Source organism: Fukomys damarensis, unplaced genomic scaffold, assembly GCF_012274545.1.
Source record: "Fukomys damarensis isolate Sample0158 unplaced genomic scaffold, DMR_v1.0_HiC HiC_scaffold_3, whole genome shotgun sequence".
NCBI classification, from domain to species: domain Eukaryota; kingdom Metazoa; phylum Chordata; class Mammalia; order Rodentia; family Bathyergidae; genus Fukomys; species Fukomys damarensis.
The window spans coordinates 4305834-4319599 of NW_022900915.1; the positions used below are offsets into that span (position 1 = coordinate 4305834).

At 39.4% G+C, this 13766-nt stretch overlaps 1 protein-coding gene and 1 pseudogene across 1 annotated transcript in view; one reads left to right on the forward strand and one right to left on the reverse strand.

Annotated features, from left to right (window-relative positions):
* Positions 1 to 1841: 1841 nt before the first annotated feature.
* Lmnb1 (lamin B1) overlaps positions 1842 to 13766 on the forward strand; it is a 31713-nt gene continuing 19788 nt past the window's right edge. Inside the window, exons 1-4 of the mRNA XM_010627225.3 lie at positions 1842 to 1995; positions 2734 to 2859; positions 6530 to 6700; positions 8124 to 8249. Of these exons, the coding sequence (XP_010625527.1) occupies positions 2848 to 2859; positions 6530 to 6700; positions 8124 to 8249 (309 nt within the window). The 5' untranslated portion in view covers positions 1842 to 1995; positions 2734 to 2847. The remainder of the gene's footprint in view (positions 1996 to 2733; positions 2860 to 6529; positions 6701 to 8123; positions 8250 to 13766) is intronic.
* LOC104864319 lies at positions 11016 to 13073 on the reverse strand (annotated as a pseudogene).

A 13766-nucleotide genomic window follows, 5' to 3' on the forward strand; every position in this document is an offset into this window, starting at 1 on the left:
GAATATTTAGGAATGAATTACAGAGATTATGGAACGATCACAATTTTTTTTTCTTCTTGGAAAAAGACAGTATTTTATGTTGAACAAAAAAAGTCAGAAGGGATTTGTGGGGAGCTGTGTAGTTGAATTTTGTTTCTGGTGCTGGGAATCAAACCCAGGGCCTCATGTGTGCCAAGCACAAACTCTTTACCATTGAGCTACACTCCCAGGCCTAGATTTTTTTAACATTTAGCAAAATAGGCATTATCTTCAGGCTTTCTATTTATGGAAAGAATAAAGGGCTAATAAGTATGGACTTTGCCTTTAAAGACTTTGTTTCTTGATTTAGTTAAGTAGCCACACAGCACCACTTGAGAGTAGCACCAGCACTTCATGGTCTGAGATTTAAACACTGAATGGCTCAGTTAGTTACTCGGATTGTTTTGTTAGTGTTGAGCTCAAACCCAAGCCTTCGAACATTGTGCACATGTGCTCCACCACTGAGCTGTGTCCTTAGATAATTAACTTTGAGTCAGTAGCTTTTGTGTTGTGTAATGGTGTACAAAATAGTAATTTATGTTAAATGTTATGTGTTATGATATGTGTCCTTTTGTAACTTTGGTCAGTGGGATGAAATCGTGGCTTCTTAAAAAGCTTAATTTAATTCTTCAGTCTGAACACTGGAACAAGCCATTTTAGCTGTAAATTGTGGCTGTATGGGATTCCCGCCCCACTCTTAAACAGTTGATCTCTTCCCGCACACAAATACCTAGTTTCAGTTAAAGCCTGCCATCTTGTGGCCTTTAGAAAGACAGGATCCGGGGAAATTTTTGCTAAGATTTTATCTATATATGTATATGTATAGTTGCTTTATGATACCAAAATGAGCTCCAAATGTCTTTAAAGTATATTTTCTTAACATTTGGTCTGTTAATTTCTTTATTTTATTTTAATATTACAAAATTATTTAAAAGTTGTTAAAGATTCCTCTTAGCTTCTCCTCAAAAAATGCCAGTAGTAAAGTATTCTTGTACAATAACAGTTTCAATTAAGAACATGTACTTGAATCTTCATATTAGTAAGGCTTTTCCCATGTAACTAATTATATAACAATATTTGAATGAAAGCTATACTGTCCTTTAATTGTTGGACAAACTATCTGAAGGGACATGTAATCTTGTAATAGCTCCATTTAATAAAAAGTAACATTTAGAGAAAAGTGAACTTCAATTAGCATTTCATTTTTGGTAGTTAATATAAACTGAGATAACTAATTTTTCTGCAAGGTATCGGCTCTTATTTATAGTTTGGAAATCTCAGATCATCTCTTATATAATAGGAAATGGAAGGTGGCTTTCAAGCTTCCGGAGGTCATTTATTTCTCATTGTCAAGGTGAATTTCTGTATGATATATCATTGTTATAAAATTATTCTAATTTTGTTTTGTTTTGTATTTTGAGACAGGGTCTCACTATGTAGTTGAGACTGACCTGGAACTCACTATATAGCCCATGCTGGTCTTTAACTCCTGCCTCAATTCCAGCACTCCAGAGGCTGAGGCAGGAGGATCACTGTGAGTTCGAGACCAGTCTGGGCTACATAATGAGTTCCAGGTCAGTCTCAACTACATAGTGAGACCCTGTCTCAAAAAACAACAACAAAACAAAACAAAACAAAACAAAAAAAAAGAAAGAAAGAGTGTTGTTATCTACCAAAAACTAGATCTAATGCTCCTAAATTGCTTCTCTGTTTTTAGGAGGTTTGGGCAGCCCTTATTTAAGCCCTCTTGAATAAGCAAGGGGAAGGCCTGAAGTTGAGGTCTAACTTGATCTCTGTGCTCTTTTTCAATTGTATTACAGTTACGCTAAGAAAGAATCTGATCTCAATGGAGCCCAGATCAAGCTTCGAGAATATGAAGCAGCCCTGAACTCTAAAGACGCAGCTCTGGCTACTGCACTTGGTGACAAAAAAAGTTTGGAAGGCGATTTGGAGGATCTGAAGGATCAGATTGCCCAGGTAAGGCAAACTGCTTCTTCCTTAAATTGGGCAGGTTAGTCACCATCTGTCTTAGGGTATGGTTCACCTGATGGATTTTGTTTTTATTTTGCGGGGAGGGCCAGGGATTAGCTCAGTGGTTCCAAGGTCGTGAATTTGATCCCTGGTACCAAAAAATACAATTTTGGGGAAACTTTATTTAAGCCTTTTTCTTGGTGGCTTCCCTGAACAAGCCTTGAGGTAGCTAACGAATAAAGTATGATCACCTTAGCCAAGCTATCTGGATAATATACTCTTTCTCTCTTGTGCATATTCTTACTCTGTCCCTTTACCCTCAAAATCTTGTTTTTTTTGGTACCGGGATTGAACTCAGGCCCTTGTACTTACAAGAGAGGCAGCGGAACCACTGAGCCAAACTCCTGGCCCTGAGTCTATTTCATTATTGTACCAAATGTGAAGTGGCAAAAGAGATGTCATAATGCTGTTTCTTTGAACACAAGAAGAAATGAAAGTGGCTAGCTAAAAACCATTGATTTGCAAAACATGAGTGATAAGTCTGTTCTCTTTCCCCTTGGCAGTCATCAATTTGATAGGCAACCTGCTAGTGGTACCCTGTGTGGGAGTCCAATAAATGAACACAGTTCTGTGATAAAGGTTAGAAGGAGGAATCACTCCCTGATTAAATATATAGGAACTATTCATGCATACCATTCATTGCTAAATGACTTCTGTATAAATTTTATCTTTTCCTTGTAATAGTTGGAAGCCTCATTAACTGCTGCCAAGAAACAGCTAGCAGATGAAACTTTGCTTAAAGTGGATTTGGAGAATCGTTGTCAGAGCCTTACTGAGGATTTGGAGTTCCGTAAAAGCATGTATGAAGAGGTAATTACGTATAATTTTACTTTTTAAAGGAAAATCCATACACAGTATACATTATATATTTTATTCATGATTCTTTCTCATATGAAATGTATCAGATGGATATGATAAGATTTGGGGTTAGGAAGGAGTTTGTATGTCAGCTGTTCAAGGTACTGCTGTTAAAACACTGCATCTGTGAAGCTAATACAGTAAACAGATAAAGTTACTTCATCTGACTTATAAAGGCTTGGTCACAGGTAATTCCTGTCACCATGTTTAAACATCTGTTAGTTACCTAACATAGTTACCTACTGCTGCCTAACAAGATTACCCTAGAATACTGATGGCAAACCTTTTAGAAATGATTGTAAACCACAGTCTAAAACCTACTTATTTATCACAAAGTGCAAACACTGCAATTACACCTGAATATTGAGGTTTTAGTTTAGAAAAAACATCTTATGCATTAATATTTTTGTCTTAAAAACAAGTACACACATGCCATAGTTTTACCACCACTGATGTAGAGCCGCAGAACCTGATTGATTGATTGGTTGGTTGATTGTCCTGGGTCTTTGCAGAGCTACATCCCCTTCCCTCTTCTTAATTTTTATTTTAAGACAGTCTTGCCGAGTTGCTGTGTTACCCAGGGTGGCAGTACTCCTGCCTCAGTCTCCTAGAGTTCTGGGATAACATATGCTCGCCACTGTGCTCAGCTCAGCTTTAATTTCTGTAGATCAGGAATCTGAAAGCTGCTTAAAGGATGGTTCTATTTCAGTCTCTTGAGGTTTCATTTAAGCTTTGATCCTGAGCTGGAGAAATTGCGTTGGATCTCACTCACATGAATGTTGGTAGAGGTATCAGTTCCATGGCACATGGTTTCTTAAGTAGCTTGCAAATGTATTTGAATTGTATTGATCTCCCATGTAGTTTTCATTTTGTATGTTGATGTTTGTGTTTTCTGATGGGAATGTGGTTTTATGTGATTTTGATCACAAATGGAGTACCTTTTCCAGTCCAAATGTCTTTCCTGTTTTATCATACAAACAGAAACCAATTTATTTATGATAAAATAGGAGTGGAATAGGAATTTCCTTGTAAATTGTAAGACATTTACATCAAGTTAGAGGGACCTTAGAAATAGTAATAAGAAGACCAGATTTGATTTTAATCCTTGTTTCTTCTCCCCCATTGAGCTGTACTATTAAAATTAGATTTATTGCATATAAACAGAAGCACATTATACGTGGGTGGGAATGTGAGGAGGCAGCAGTCATTGGGGGCCATCGTGAGGTCTGGCAGTTCACAGCATTCAGAGGTACACGTGTCAGTCCTAAAATAGCATTTACATCCTTAACTGCTGTGCTCAAGGGGGCAATGAAGCAATTATTGCCAAACTGGAAGAAAGGGAAATGTATACTCCCTAAAAATTGAAGAGGACTAGAATTAACCCAGGGAAAGTGTGCGCTTAACTATTTTAATGTTTTGAAAGTGGTGTAATTTTGAAAACAGTGACTACCAATGATTTTAAATCTAGGAATTCATTGTTGCAGTTATACTTTTTTTAATTGGAAGAAAATATAACTGGATAGAAATCTGATCATTTTTATTAATAATATTTACCTAAAATACGTATTTTTGGTATCAAGAGCATTGGACAAATAGTTTCTGTTACGTGGACCCTTAAGTTATGACTGGCTTGTCATGTGAACAACTTGGGTTATGACCAGAATTTTAGTTTTAACTCATGACTGAAGTCTTGAGTTAAGACCGGAATGCTGGCCACTTGTGCTTCCATATGGTCTCAGATACAGAGTTAACCCTTAAAGAGTTCTGGAAGGAACACGACAACATCTTTCCTGTGTGGGGTTCACTGAGAAACCCCGGGCCAGGGACTCTGTAAGGACACTGAGACCTGCCTGTGTACAGCAGAGAGACTTTGAAGGCTGAGTAGTGCAGCCTGAGCCTCCATTGACCAACGATAACCAGCCCTCAGGAACAAATTGCATTTGTAAGTCAAGGGTCCACTGCTTTGTATTTTGCTTCAAAGGAGTGGCGAGTATCAGAGTGAAATACTATAGTTGAAAGGATAACTTGCAGCAAGCACTGTTACATAATAGTTAACAAATGTGACTTCACAAAAGCAGACTTTTGTATTTTGTTCTTTTGGAGATAAGGTCTTGCTGTGTATTCTAAGCTGGCTTTGAACTCATTTTATGAGGTCCAGCCGTCCTCCTGCCTTGGCCTCCCGAGTGCCATCTTGCCCAGTTTATTGTTTTGAGACAAGGTCTTGCCATGTACTGCAGTCTGGCCTTAAACATCTTTTGTAGCCTAGGCTGGGGTTGAACTCTCAGCCCTCCTACCTCGGCCTTCTCAGTGCTGGGAGTATAAGAGTGAGCCACCCCATATGGGAAAAGCAGACATTTTATATGCAGTTGACTTATATTTTTGTTTTGCTTTGTCTCTGATCTGTTGTTTTTGTTGATGTGTATAGACAACCAGGAGTATTTTTTCCTTTGTAAAATTAGTTTATATAAATAATAATTGAAAAATGACATCAGTAGAAAGTAATTTAATATTTTTAAAGTGGTAAATTTTAAATATTTGCCTTTTTGAGAATGCTTTTTAAATTTTCCTCTTCTCTTTTTCCCATAGTGAGTACACATTGTGAACACTTAAGGAAGAAAGAAAAGAAGAGCGAGGGAGGTAGAAAATGGTGCACTATTAGGAGAGACTCAGTATTTTGTTGAACTAAAGTTTTCATTTGTGTGTTTTCATGATTTAAGTGTCATTTGCTTCATTGAACAGAATAGCCTCTGGGACATTTATAGCGGAACTGGGATTTGAACCATGATTTTCTGATTTATCTGAATGTCAAGTGCATTTTCCTATGCAGTGATTAAGAAAAAAGATGAGCAAATGTGAAAAAAAAAAAAAAAAAAAAGCACATGCACTAAGGTACACAAAGAACTTTAGTGAGTTAAACATAATTATTGCCCCTAAAGATACGTGTTGCATTTTTTACAGCAAGAACCTAAAATGAACAATTTATTCTTGGACTTATGTTCTTAGCCCCAGATTAAAAAAAGGTAGCTTCTATTACTTTTATTCTTTAATAGTGAATTATACTCAGTTGAGTCAATCAAATAATGTTAATAAGGCCTTATATTAGTTGACATTGATAGCTTAACATCAGCTAGTAAGAGAAATGTGTAAATCCCCTGCCTTGTTGCTGTGTCTAAGAAAATCTTGTAAAGAGCCAAGCACAGTGGTACACACCTATAATAGCAGCACTTGGGAACCCGAGGCAGGAGGGTCACTGCAAGTTCAAGGCCAGCCTGGGCTACCCAGGAAGTTCAATACTACCCTGAACTACATAGTGAGACCCTGTCTCAAACCAAATGCAAAAAGAAAGAAACTCTTGTAAATGTTGAAGTTGGTCTGCCTGCAGAGTTTAGTTTCTGTCATATATCTTTTTCAGAGGTGTCCTTAGGTTTATAAATAAGCAGGTTAGAAAAACAATAGAATTGAGTGTTTAATGTGGTGTCCTGTGGAGCTGTGTATGCTGAAGTGGTACTTTAGTAAACCATCGAGGCCATTCCTTGCCTTCAGAGAAGTAAAGTAGGTATATGAAAAGAAACAGCAAATACTTGGGGAGTAACCTGGATTTATATCATTTTTCTTCCCCCAGGAGATTAATGAGACCAGAAGGAAGCATGAAACACGCTTGGTAGAGGTGGATTCCGGGCGTCAGATTGAGTACGAGTACAAGCTGGCTCAGGCCCTGCACGAGATGAGAGAGCAGCACGACGCACAAGTGAGGCTATACAAGGAGGAGCTCGAGCAGACTTACCACGCTAAGGTGAGCGCGCTCTCAGAACACCAGTCACTGCTGAGCATGAGGGTGATGTTTTGTTCTGGTTTTATAAAATGATTTCCCTTAGTTAGTCTTTGTGACTATAGAAAATGGATTTTTTTTTTTTTTAAAAAAAATGCAGTTTTCTAAAAGAATTCTACTACAAACAGCAAGAGGAAAGTAAACTTATTTCGCTTTTATTCTTGCTAGACGTAAGGACTTACCTTGTTTGTCCTGTTGGCCATTCATGTCATATCATAATAGTTAAGACCAAAGCATCAGAAATCTTTTCTTCCAACAAGGACTGACCGTGCTGCCCTGCACATCCACTGAGTATTGACCCGCTTCATGTTGTCATGGTACATAGATCGAGACCGCTACACTTTTTTATAAGAGCAAAACGGGAAGTCCCTGATTATTTATTCCTCTGTCACTTATTCATTTAAAAAGTATAGAACTGTTACATTTGTGTTAGACTATACAAAAATCCTAGGCTTTGCTGGTGAGTTAATTAAAAAGAATTCGTGCAAGACTTAGAGTCATAGAGTTAGTAAATAAATTTCTGTTGCACGGCTTCAAACTGTTCTTGTTTCAGCCTCTTTCTGAAGTCGTAACTGTCTAGAAAGCGAGAGATCAATCGAGAGTACCTCCAGTGTCTCGTCACTGAAGGCTAGGCATTGAGCGAGATGGCGAAGGAGCTAAAGTTAGTGTCAGTCACAGGCTGTGGCTTCAAAGGGAGCGGGGACATGTAGAAGCCTGTGCCCAGCACACATACATACAGAATAGAGCGCACGAGTGTTTGGAGGAAGAGGGTATTGTTTTTATTTGAGGGGCTGTTTTTCCTTCTGAAAGGATTTCTGTCTGGTTTGAGGGAATCTAGTCTGTGGTGGATTTGATGGGTTATACACATGGGCGGTGTTTTCCTACAGTATCACACTGTCCAGTTGCTATAGCTTATTTTCCTTATTAGCAGTATTTCCTTATTAGTATTAGTCTAGGCATTCAAGGTTTAACAGGGTTTTTTTGTTTGTTTTTTTGGTTTTTTGAGCAGGGTCTCACTGTGTAGTTGAGACTGACCTGGAACTCACAGTGTAGCCCAGGCTGGTCTCAAACTCACAGCGATCCTCCTACCTCAGCCTCCTGAGTGCTGGGATGACAGGTGTGTGCTACCATACCTGGCTAACAGTTAAAATATTGAAGTAATAAACTTTGGGTAAAAACCCAGTTAACATTATTAAAGTTCATATTTTAGGAAGTAAATCCAAAAGTCTGCTGACAAGGTAATTCAGACGTCATCAGACTTCACACTTTTCCTGTGTTTCATCTTTCACTTACCAGCAGGATGTGAGTCTGAAATACCTTGAGGTGAGTCATGCTTCCTCCTTTGTTGTAACTTACTAGATAAGACAATGTTTGCTGCTTCTTTTAGCTGGAGAATGCCAGACTGTCCTCAGAGATGAATACTTCCACTGTGAACAGTGCCAGGGAAGAACTGATGGAAAGTCGTATGAGGATCGAGAGCCTCTCGTCTCAGCTTTCTAATCTACAGAAGGAGGTAAGAAGGTCACTTCCCATAAGCAGACTCGGGTTCACTGGAAGACTACCTCCTCCACCAGAGTGGTCTGCCTGCTCTGCCTGTCACCCTCCCTGTGTGTCAGAGGTGATGATACCATCTTTACCCATCCTCTGAGCAGATGCTGTTACTCCTACTGAATGGAGCTCCAGGTTGGATGTGGTCGTTTATCCGCCGGACCTATCCTAGGACCCAGAGTTCCCCTGGTACCTGTCGGCCTCCTCTCTACAGTGTTCTTCCTGACACGTCTTTTTCATATCTAGAAAACATGAGGGAAATATGCAGAAATCTCATTGTGGGTGGTAAATGCTTTGTGTTTGTAGACAGGTTCTCTTTGTACTTGAAATACTTAACCTATTAAGTCTTGTGATAAGCATTAATTTCTGTATTCGTTAGGGATTTAGGGGCTTCCTTGGGGACCTAAATGGCGAATGATTGCATTACTGACTGTGTTGAGTGGTGGCCTGTAATGGTGGTGTGCTCCAGGTAGAGCTAAAACAGCTGGATGTGGCTTCAGATCTGTCAGTCTAGGGCGGTAATGGTGAAACTTTTAGAGACAAATGTCCAAAATGCAATCCAAAACCCACTTATTTATCACAGAGTGCCAACACCGCAATTAAACCCCAATACCGAGGTATTAATTGAGAAGAAACAACTCATACATGAATCTCTCTTAAGATAGATAACACGCATGCCATAGGTTCGCCATCCCTAGTCTAGGGTGATGTCAAGGGTACAAAGTATGTACACAGCCATGTAAGTATTTAGCATTATTTTGTAATTTACTACTCAATTACTTGGGAAGTAAAACTTGAGCTTTTATTTAAAGGTGGAAATCTTGTTTTATATTTTTCATGTAGGAATAAACTATGTAATTTATTATCGATTAGGCTTTCCCTTTTTGTCATTTTATTTTTAGTAAAGTCTTTTTCTAATTATAAAGCTAAAGCCTTGTATTGTACGAATTTAGAAAACAGCAGAAAATGAATCACATAAAACAGGCTGATGTGAAAAAAGTTACCTGAAAGTTAAATTGCCTATCATGAATACTATATTGGAATATAAAACTTTAAAATTTTTGTTTTGCTTTGTTTTGAGACAGGGTCTCACTATGTAGTTGAAATTGACCTGGAACTCACTATGTAGCCCAGGCTGGTGTCCAGCAATCCTCTTGTCTCAGCCTCCCGAGTGCTGGGATTACAGGCATGCACCACCACGCCCAGCTAAACTTTAAAATTTTTTAGACAACTATTTTATCCTGATAATGTTATGTTTTTGTGGAACAATTGAGCTGGAAGGAGTTGAGTGACTGACCCAGAGGTTGCAAGCTAATAAATGAGTGTCCTAGTTCCTGGTTTTTCCTTTTATATCTCCTTCTCTTCAAAGATTTTATTTGTTTTTTGGGGGGTTCTGGGAATTGAACTCAGGACCTAGTGCTTACAAGGCAGGCTCCGTCCCACTGAGCAAAATCCCCAGCCTTCAAAGATTTTCTTTTAGGAATTTAACAGACACTTTGCTTTCCATTGTACTATCTTAGTCCTTTTGGAGCTGCTCTTAGAAATACAGAATTGGTAGCCATGGTGGCAGGAATGTACTTCTTGTAATTCAGGAGGCTGTGAAGTCCACAGCCACTGCCAGAGTGGGAATGTGACGAGGGTCCGTTTCCTGATGTCTGGTGATGCCTCCTTCTTACGTCCTCAGTGGCAGGAGGTCAGATAAGCTCCCTTGGGCCTGTTAAATGAGTGTACTAATCCCAGGCACAGGAGCTTTGTCCTCCTGAGATCTAGCCAGCACCCCAAAGGCCGCATCTCTTAGTATTGTCACGATAGAAGTTAGGGTTCATTGTGTCAGTTTGGGGGAATAGCACTATTTTAACAGGTACTTTTCTAGAGATAGGCTTTTCTGATCTTATGCTGAGTTGATATGGACCGCTTTTCTCCATTTGATAAGTCGTGTTTTGGTTATTACCTCTCCTTTACTTTAGTTGTCCCTGTCTCTTTCACCTGTTTGGCTGTGCGTAATTCAATTGTACTTGGTACAATTTTTTTTTTTTAACTAGAGATTGATGTTCATTTTACAGAGCGGTCTGTGGTTATAGTACGGTTTAGCTCTGAAACCTAGTAGTTAGGTGTTCTGATGTAGGCTCATGGTCTGTGTTCCCTGTGTGTGTGTTGACTATATTCCCATCTTTGTTGATATTTTTAATCATATAGTGGTTTTTAGTCAATGTTAGACTTGTCCCTGGGTGTTTTTAGGAACCAACTTCTTAGCAAATAGGAGAGAGACGTATTCCCTTCAGTCAGAATAGCTTTTAATTTCTTTGGGCAGAAGACATTTTTTCTATTCATTACTGGTAGCAGATTTTATGATAAGGAATATAGATAATATGTATTTTTTTTCAGCTTTAATTGAGTTTATTGGTACATTTTAGGGATACAGTACAGTTACATTCATTGTTGGGATCTTGCACCTCTACATGACAGGTCTTGATTCTCATTTTTTCCCCTTACCTCTGCCCTCCCTTCACCCCCTCCTCCCCTCCCCATCTATAAACACTTTATTTTCATCTTTTCATTCTCTCACATTTTTTTTCTTTTCCCTTATTACCCTTCACCTACTCATCCCATCTTCCCTACCCCTTTAGCTCCTTTCTTCCCATTTCTAAATGTCAGTAATCTTATTAGGATCTTATGTATTATTGCAGATTATTCACACCAGGGAAACTATTCGGTATTTACACATGTGTGGATAATATGTATTTTTTAATAGGGAATTAAATGTTTAATACCTAAGAATAATACATTTCTAGCCTGCTAGAGTCCCCATATCTACATGATATCTACATGCTCATTCTTGGTTCTATACTACAGACATTACATAAAACTCAATTATAAACCAGAGTGTATTGTGTTAATCCATACAACTTACGAAAAAACAAAAACACTGCCACCCATGTTTCTACATGTCTTTTCCAACTGAGACATGTCAAAAACCATATTGCCATGGGGAGGAATAATAAAGTTGAGTTTTGAAGTCTTTCTTTCATCGGAGTTATTTTTTTTTAAGAGTCGAAAAAAATTATGATGTCACATCTAAAATTTTAGCTAAAGCGTTAATTTTAGCTATCATAAAAATACTACGACCAGACATTCATGAATAGATACTGCAAACTGGGGGAATAATAAGCAAAGCAGAATTCATGGTTACCATATTCACACATACTCTTTGTTGTGTTTCAGTGCCACATGATCTGATTCAAAGTAATAAATGTCAGGATCATCACCTTCCTCTTCTGCAGTTTGCTGACTGGCTGTCTCTGGCAGGTGGTGTAGGTCCAATACTGAGTCTTCCCTCTGAGGGCGGCTTGCTTAGTCCTTCACTTCCATAGTTTTGAGAGTCACAACGTAAAACTTTTTCACTTTGAGAAATGTCACCAGGACTTGTGGGAGACTCACGTTATCACTAGCAGTTGCACCCATTTCATTGGGACTAAGATTACTCTCCTCAAATTGTCCATCCCTCTGCAAGGAGACCTGTTTTTAGTGGGACCAGCTCTGAGGGCCGGCCCTGCGTGGTGACGCTCTCAGGGTATAGCGATGTTCTCGAGGTTCCCACAGAGACGTCATCGGAGCTGAGGCGCAGTCTAGAACAGACTGCTTCTCCCCAGACTGGCTCTCTGTCAAGACCTGCGTCCAAGACGTTCTGGTACTTTCATCACACCGCTCTTCTTAGGCACTGCTGTCTCCCTCCACATCCACTTCCTGCTCAGAACCCCTTAAAGATGACTGGAAGCTGGCTCAGTAGTCAGCTGGTTAACACGCTCCACCTTCCGGCGGGCAGTTCCTACTTTGTGGTCCTCCAACTTGACCTGCACTTCTGAATTTGGGCAAAGCACATTACGTTCTATTTAACTGTCGTCCCTGCTGTTATCACAGAACAGTGAAGCCTGGGTTTCTGAAGCCCCATCTTCAGCTATTGATTTCTCCTGCAGTGCATAGGAACCAGCAGTACTTTACTTAGCGTTCCCATCAGGCTGAGGGTCATCACAGTTTATACCAGCAGAATCACTGTCGTCAACACCGGTGACATTCAGATAGCCTGTGATTTCTTCAACTACCGCAGAATTACGTGGCCCTTCCTCACTGACATTCACCTTTCTAACTTCCCTTTTCTCACGGTCATCCAGTATAAGACATCGACAAGCGCGTTCAGTCCCTTGACTGTCTGCATCCTTGTCCACCCTGCCCACCTCTGTTCAGCTGACCCCTTGTCTGATTTGATAGGCGAATCCTCTTCTGAACTGTTTGGAGCTTCAGATCTAAGACAGTGTTTAATTCTTTTAAAAACGGGTGATATAGGTTCTGTTTGCCTTCTCACAATTTTCTATCGCTTGCCTTTCTAGGTCATCCTTTTCCGAAGAAGAAAGTCTTCTTTTCCTAGGGCTTACCCATGATTCTTGCCTACTCTGCTGCTTTAAATCAGTGGTTTTTCCATTATTATTTCCTCTCTGAATTTGCACAGGCTCTGGTCTCTTTTTTTGGGATCTTGATTGTACTTGAGAATGAGAAGAGAGTTCTTCAGGGTGAGCAATGCTATGATTCCTTACAGTTCTATCACAGAAAGATTCATCCAAGCTGTTTAAGCCCACTGTTGATCGTGTAACACGAGTAGATTGGTAGGCAGCCATACTATGGCAAGGCCCTATAATCAAGATCCACTAGTTGGGAAACCTGTGTGACCAAAGACCTATCACTGGAAATTTATCTCTTTTCCTTATATCCTGAAGGAGTTGGAGCTATGTCTAGAGTACAGCTTAAGCATCAGGCTTTCAGACTCTCAGCTTCGGCCATGGGGAATACTAGAAACTCTTAAATTCCTTTAGGTGAGTTCTACCAGTATTAAGACAGGCAGGTTCCTGCAGACATGTTTCTTAAGGCCTTTCCCAAGCGCCTGTATTTATCTGTCTTCCGTGTTAATGTCCACGTTACATGGAGACTTCAGGTGCTAATTCATATGGTTGCACTAGCATAACTTTGTATCTGTGAAGGAAACCACAGTGTGGTCACCATGGCTGTGCTGCTGTTTACAGATCTTCCTTGCAGGGCCGCACACACAGGCCTCGGAAAGGCGCCCCCACCGTGGCTGCGCTCCCCCCCCACCATGGCACTTGCTCCAGTGGCCGCAGCTGCCAGGAATATATTTTTTATATATTTTTTATAATTAGTGGGTAAGTTTTAGCCTTTAAAAGTTATCAAAAAGAAAAAAAGTGATCTTAATATTTTCATATCGTATAATGTACAGTATTGTTAAGTCATTCACGTTTCCTCATTCTACCTGTCAGGCTGTAAGAGTTTCGTTTTGGTTGTATGACTCATGTTAGCAAAGGACTTCCTAAGTTTTATTTAAAATTGACATTGGCCTTAATTTTGACTTTAGAGGCTATGTTTGAATATATAGATGGCAAAATATTATGTTTTACCTTTTTTTTTTTTTTTTTTT